General features: G+C 45.3%; 1 protein-coding gene across 1 annotated transcript in view; it reads right to left on the bottom strand.

The window, feature by feature from the left end:
• OSBPL5 (oxysterol binding protein like 5) overlaps positions 1-7405 on the bottom strand; it is a gene marked incomplete at its 5' end in the record, with an annotated part of 92410 nt that overhangs the window by 6071 nt on the left and 78934 nt on the right. The window contains 2 exon segments of the mRNA XM_015417479.1: positions 2806-2944; positions 6354-6490. Of these exon segments, the coding sequence (XP_015272965.1) occupies positions 2806-2944; positions 6354-6490 (276 nt within the window).

Raw genomic sequence — 7405 nt, 5'->3', positions numbered from 1 at the left:
CGCGGCAAAGTGACGCAGAGTAAAAGCACATGCTCAGAATAGGCTTCCCACATTCCTGCTGGGGGGGGGATCCCTCACTCCTAACTGGCCCTTCCCACTGCCAGTCAGCTGGGAGGTGGAAGAAAAATAAAGGCGAAAACGCGGCAGGGACAGCGTCCCAAGACGTTGACGTCACTCCCCGTGCAACTGATAGTGATGTCACCATGTTGCCAGGATTTGGGCACCGTCTCTGCCCTCCCCGTGCTCCCTTTGGCAACAAAAGGCATTAATACCCCCTTCACCATGGTGTCATACTTAGATTCAGGGCTTCTTCCCTGATCTATAGCAGCACAGTAAAGATGGTTAACAACTGGACCTGAGAACTGCAGAGCAAAGGAGAGAAAAGACTGAGTTCCTAAGTGGACAGGAAGGGAAGGAATTATTCCATTGTTTCACCCCCCACACACACAAACTGTCCTCCCAACAGGGCTTTTTTTTGCAGAAAAAGCCCAGCAGGAACTCATTAGCATAATAGGCCACACCCAACAGCAGAAACTCATTAGCATATTAGCCAGTTTGGTGTAGTGGTTAAGTGCGCGGACTCTAATCTGGGAGAACCGGGTTTGATTCCCCACTCCTCCACTTGCTCCTGGCTGGATGACCTTGGGCAAGCCGTAGTTCTGATAAGAGCTGTCTGGGGGGAGATCCCTCACTCCTAACAGGCCCTTCCCACTGCCAGTCAGCTGGGAGGTGGAAGAAGAATAAAGGCGAAAACGGGGCAGGGACAGCGTCCCAAGATGGTGACGTCACTCCCAGTGCAACTGATAGTGATGTCACCACGTTGCCAGGATTTGGGCACCGTCTGTGCCCTCCCCGTGCTCCCTTTGGCAACGAAAGGCATTAATACCCCCTTCACCATGGTGTCCTGCCTCCCAGGGTACAGCTTTTCATCACAAATGTCTACAATGATATCATCTCATGGATGAAAGATATGGGGAATAACTTAGAAATAGAGCAATGGGCTACCATATGGAAAACCGTAAAATACATGAGAGCTATAGCTTATAAGGAAAATATCTATAAAATATGTTCCACAGGTGGTATCGGTCTCCAGATAAAACTGCTAGGTGCTATCCTAATACTTCTAATAGATGTTGGAAATTGAATGTGGGGACCTTTTATCACATGTGGGGGAACTGTAGCAAGATCCAAAAATACTAGAAAATGGTACATAAAATCATTATAGAAATTTTGAATTTAGATGTTTTGCTAACACCGGAAATGTATTTGTTGAATATAATTCCAAAGGGCTATTCAAGACAAGATGAATATTTATTAGTATATATCATAACAGCTGCGCGCATCTTACTGGCAAAAAATTGGAAAACGGAGAAAATACCCTCTAAAGAGGACCTAACACTTAAACTTTTAGATTTGGCACAAATGGACAATTTGAGTTTAACATTGCAGGGTAAAGATAATAAAATACAAAACAAGAGATGGCTAAGGGTATATAATTGGATAAAGCACACGACAGATGGACAATATGTAGAAGATAAAGAGTATATGGATGCACGTAACAGACTTATATGTAATATATGTAATCTATGAAATGTTTGTAACATTTTTGAAAAATATGAAAAATAAACATGTGGAAAAAAACAAATGTCAGTTTAGAACCTCAATTTGTCCTAATACGACAGGGTAGAAAACCTGTGATTCAGAGGCTGGTGACTCATTTCACAGGTGGGCATAGGTTGCCAGATTAAGTGGGTGGTGCACTAGGAAACTGTGGCTAAAAACTCTTCAAAAGCGGGGCATTGTTCCCCAATGCTGGAAAAGAGATGCCTGTGTCCATGCCTACTGACTGGATTACCTCCAATAAGAAAAAGCACTGAGGCTTGGGTTAGGGTTGGGTTGCAGACTACGGGGACAAGCCACGGAAACAGAAGTGATAAAGTGATACATGCTCCTTGGTTTTCAGTTTGAATTCGGAAATTCATTGCTCTAGCCCTACTCCCAGTCTACGATATGGTGAGGGGTGGCTGGCTTTTGATTGGTGGTGCACTCTGTAAACTTGGTGGAATAAGGGCACTGCTGTGCACTACTGGCACGACCCCTATGTTTCCACAGATAAAACACCAAGGATGAGGGACCATGACTTGTCCTAGGCTAGCAGGCGTATGAGTTTAGGTCTCTGAAGTCCATTGGCTGACTAATCACATTGATCTGAGAGGGGAGAGTTTCCCTGGGCGGGCCAGATGAAATGTTTGGAAACAGAAATTCTGCAAGGAATGTCTTCTCTTAATCTTACTTAATACCCACAGAACACCTGTATTGAGTGAAACCACATTTTCCAAAACCTGGCTCAAAATATGGTGACCATGTGAACATGAGAATCAACTGTGACTGCAGACTGAAGAAGAAGAGAGAAGAGAGAAGAGATTGGATTTATACCCCGCCCTTCACTACCCAAAGGAGTCTCAGAGCGGCTTACAAACTCCTTTCCCTTCCCCTCCCCACAACAGACACCCTGTGAGGTAGGCGGGGCTGAGAGAGCTCTTGACAGAAACGGCTCTTTTTCAAGGACAGCTGTGCCAGAGCTATGGCTTGCCCAAGGTCATCCAGCAGGTGCAAGTGGCGGAGTGGGGAATCAAACCCGGTTCTCCCAGATTAGAGGCTGCGCATTTAACCACGACACCAAACTGGCTCTCAGACTGCCGTTTGGCAAGCAGTATGCAGAAGGAAGATGCATCTGTTCGGATCCAATGAAACACACATTGAGTGCAGGCACAGAAGTGAACTTCCTGGCTGAATGCTGGTTACCTTGTGTCTTGCAACTTGGTTGCTGATGCACATGTTTTTGTGAGTTGACATTCTATTGGATAAGTGCCTCTGCATGGTTTGAAGTATGCCATCTTTCTCATACTGGGCAATATCATTCAAAGGGTCCCAGGGCCTTAAACTATCAAAAAGAGGGAAAAAACCATTAAAAGCCCACACATTTATTAGAAGCAACAAATACAAAGCATACCACTTCATTTTGTCAGTCTGTGTGGCAAACAGGAATGTACATGCACAAGCTGGCTCTACTTCCGCCCCACCAAAATGCCTCATCCACAACAAGGAATAAAATAAAATAAATACATGGATCCAACAGATTGGTATCTAACTACTATTTGCTCTTTTCACTGGCACAAAAACCTTGACAGGAATGTCATTATTATGGCTATTTCACGGACAGAGAACTGAAACTGCCAGGTACTGGATTTGTCCAGGATCACAGAGATAGAAGGTCGCCGGCAGTTTCCTGGATCCAAGAAACTGAGATGCTGTGAACAGGTTTTGCATAGCTTCATGTCTAGTTTTTTTGCAACAGGCAGTTACAAAATTAATACCAATTTCTCTTGGCCATTTCCTCTTTCCAGTTTTCTAACACTAAGTCGAGTGTTAGATTTGAGCTATTACATATGTATCTCACTCATCCTTAAAAGGAGCTAAAGGTGGTGCACATGTTTTCCTTTCCCTTATTTTATGCTCCCAACAATCCTGTGAGGTAGTTAGGCTGAAGGTGAGTGAGACTGGCTTAAGACCAGTGAGCTTCATGGCCAAATAATGATCTGAACCCGTTTTTCCTCTAGTCCTAGTCCAACGCTCTATCCGATACACCACACTGTTTTCTCGTAATTAAAGTCACAGGAGGTATCCCATAGAAGTTCCTTGGTCATAAGGCTGAATGATTTATTTATTTATTTATCAATCAGATTTATACCCTGCCCTCCCCGCAAAACAGGCTCAGGGCGGCTTCCATACAAGCATAAATACAGTTAAAAATCATACAATTATTTAAAACACAAGAGATAAAACAAATACAAACACAAAGTGCTGGCGGCAGTTAAAATATTAACTTAGATGACTCATTTTCAAAATGAATTTTCGCTTCTCAGATGTTCTTCTACTCATAATATCTTGTGGCATCGGCTCAATGTTAAAACCGCGAGCCGGGGCTGTACGGCAGCGGCCCCTAATTAAATGCCTGGCGGAAGAGCTCCGTCTTGCAGGCCCTGCGGAACTGTGAGAGATCCCGCAGGGCCCTGACCTCCTCTGGGAGCTCGTTCCACCAGGTAGGGGCCGCCACTGAAAAGGCCCCGGCCCTGGTAGTAGCTAGCCTGGCCTCCCTCAAGCCAGGGAGGGTCAACCGATTTTGAGACCTGGACCATAGTGCTCTCTAGGGTACATACGGGGAAAGGCGGTCCCGTAGGTATGTCGGACCCCGGCCATATGATACTTGCTAAGACTTGCATTTTAAAACAGCAAAGGCAAGTACAACATGATTACACTATGGGAAGGATGTATGGTAATCGAGACTACCATGTATTATGGTCCAAGCATAATATGACAGAGAATCAGGCTTAGTGTGTGCCATATACCACACGTCTTCCAAGAAGCAATTCTTGTGAACAATCCCAGGCCTATCTGCACTATGAACTGATACTAGCTTTATATTAATGTAATTGATATGACTTCTCCAAAAACCATCCTGATGCTGTTTCGAGTTCCCTCACTTAACTACCATTTCCAGCCTTCCCTGGAGTCTATTAAACCAGTTTAAGGTGTTTTCCACACAGGGACAGGCATGTATAGTTTCCCTATTGCTGCTGTAGCCGCCAGTACAGTACAGCACAGCAGCAAGGGGGCTTCCATATGTCAAGTTTCTCCATAGTTTTCACTGCCCCAGTTCCCTGGCAATAGCCATTCCCCCAGCACTATCACAAGGGCTTTTGTAACTTTACAAGAAGAAAAAGAAGAAAAAGAAGAGATTGGATTTATACCCCGCCCTTTACTACCCAAAGGAGTCTCAGAGCGGCTTACAAACTAGTGGAGAAGTGGGGAATCAAACCCGGTTCTCCCAGATTAGAGTCCGCCCACTTAACCGCTACATCAAACTGGCTCTCAATGTTTATAACACGATGTGTAACAAAGTTCTCTGAATCCCCATCTTCCATGAAAAAAGTACACTGCTTGTCCCTTTTTGTTGCAGAGACAGACCATTCCCATGATATCTCTACAACAAAAAGGTGCAGGAGGCATATTTTTTAAAAAAATCAAAACTGGGAAATCACAGATCCTGTGACACATATTGTTAGCATGTTATCCAGTTGCTGATTTAAAAAAAAAAAAAAAAAGGCCCGGCCATATGGGCAGGGCTGAGAAATGGACTGGATGGGCCATTGGCCTGAGCCAACATTGGCTTCTCTTGTGTTCTTATGTGGCTGTAGGCAAAGCAAGTCATTTAAAAACATCCATTTAGTTTAGCCCAGGATCTCAAGCATGGTTCCCATGGGTGCCATGACACCCATGGACACCTTTCCTGGTGCTCACAAAGTGTTTTTAGAAAGTGGGGCTTTTGCCTAGCAGACTTCTAACTGGCCACTGGAGATCTGATTTTTAAATAGTTGATATCGGCAGTGGCTGCCTCCACAGTACAACTCCACAGTATGACTGAAGATAAACTGCGTATGCAATTTTTTTAAAAAAAACAATATGTCCAAGTGGTTAAGACGGTGAACTGCAGGCTGTGGAAGGTCGGTAGTTCAGCAGTTCGAGACCCGAGTGTGCCGCATGACGGAGTGAGCTCCTGTCTCTAGTTCCAGCTCCTGCCAACCTAGTAGTTCAAAAGCAAGAAATTGCAAGTAGATAAATAGGTACGACTTCAGTGGGAAGGTAACAGCGTTCCGTGCGCCTTGGTGTTTAGTCATGCCGGCCACATGACCACGGAAACATCTTTGGACAGCGCTGGCTCTTTGGCTTTGAAACGGAGACGAGCACCGCAACCCTAGAGTCGGATTCGACTGGCTTTCGAGCAAGGGAACCTTTACCTTTTACCATTTTAAAAGGCATTCTGTTAAACACAGCTTCCGTTGAAATACTGAATTACTATCAGAGTTATGCATGATTTTGTGGCTGCACACACCATCCAGCATCAGAATTCCAAAGGGGCCCAAAGGCCCCCAAAGGCTGGGGACCCCGGGTTTAGTTCTAAGCAGTAATATAGTTTAGACTGACCATCCGTCCAAACATTTTTGCCATCCATCAGCCAGTCAGAGCTGTTTCCTAATTTCCATCAACTCCTCCATCCCTTCAAGTTCTGAAGAGGTTCTGGAGGAAAAAAAGCCCGCAGGAGTTCCTTTCTGCTGAACTGAAGCTTTCAAGGTAGGGCCGGCAATGATCTGGCAGGCAACAACGCATCTGTGATGTCCTGTTCCTACTGAACTGCTGTGTAAAAACGGGAAGGGGAGGCCTCCAGATACCTGGCTGAGTTACCAGAATCGCTTTCACCTCCTCGACCCTCTGAAGGGCTCTGCTTAGCTTACCTCTCCGATTCAAATTCGGTTTGCTCTTCAAACAGCACAATGTGACGCTTCAGCCTCTGCTTCCGGACTTCACTGGTTGGGTTCCAGAATGTCTCCGTGCAGCCATTTTTCAGGTCATTTATATATACCTCCCCATCCTGAAAAAAATATATATATAAGATTTAGAGTTGGCAGAAAACATCAGGAGATATGTTCACTAGTTGGCATGAAACAAATTCCCCACATAGTCTTTTGACACATCACCCCCTCCCTCCTCCTCCTCTCCCATCCCTTTATTGTCGCCTTCCGTGATAAACTTTAGAGTCAAACTCATTGGACCAGTGAGTTCTCTTTTCTGTCTGTGTTACTCTGTATGCTGCCAGGCGCTTTAAAGACTATACAATCAGTTTCACAGTACCATCAGCTGCAATATTATTTGTATAGCATTGTATAGTATTTGTACAGCATTTTACAGGACCATTTACAGGAGCTGCGGTGGCTCACTGGTTAAGACGCTGAACTGCAGGCTGGAAGGTCGGTAGTTCAGCAGTTCGAGACCCGAGTGTGCCGCATGACGGAGTGAGCTCCTGTCTCTAGTTCCAGCTCCTGCCACCCTAGCAGTTCAAAAGCAATTCACTGGTTAAGACGCTGAACTGCAGGCTGGAAGGTTGGTAGTTCAGCAGTTCGAGAGCCAAGTGCCGCATGATTGAGTGAGCTCCCGTCTCTAGTTCCAGCTCCTGCCAACCTAGTAGTTCAAAAGCAAGAAATTGCAAATAGATCAATAGGTACCACCTTGGTAGGAAGGTAACAGCATTCAGTCATACCGGCCACATGACCACAGAAACGTCGTCGGACAGCGCTGGCTCTTCGGCTTGGAAATGGAGATGAGCACCGCACCTCTAGAGTCGGATTCCACTGGCTTTCGAGCAAGGGAAACCTTTACCTGTAGCATTTTGCACTGCATCGTTCCAATTTTAGTACATGTGCTGCCGAAGTGAGCACACATTTTACACTGACCACTGCCCCAAAGCCAATCTATAAAATGCTTGAGAGCAGCAAATGCTGGTTACATT

Source organism: Gekko japonicus, unplaced genomic scaffold, assembly GCF_001447785.1.
Source record: "Gekko japonicus isolate JY-2015 unplaced genomic scaffold, Gekko_japonicus_V1.1 scaffold3618, whole genome shotgun sequence".
NCBI lineage: Eukaryota > Metazoa > Chordata > Lepidosauria > Squamata > Gekkonidae > Gekko > Gekko japonicus.
The sequence above is the reverse complement of the archived record's forward strand: the minus strand, read 5'-3'. Positions and strand labels throughout refer to the sequence as shown.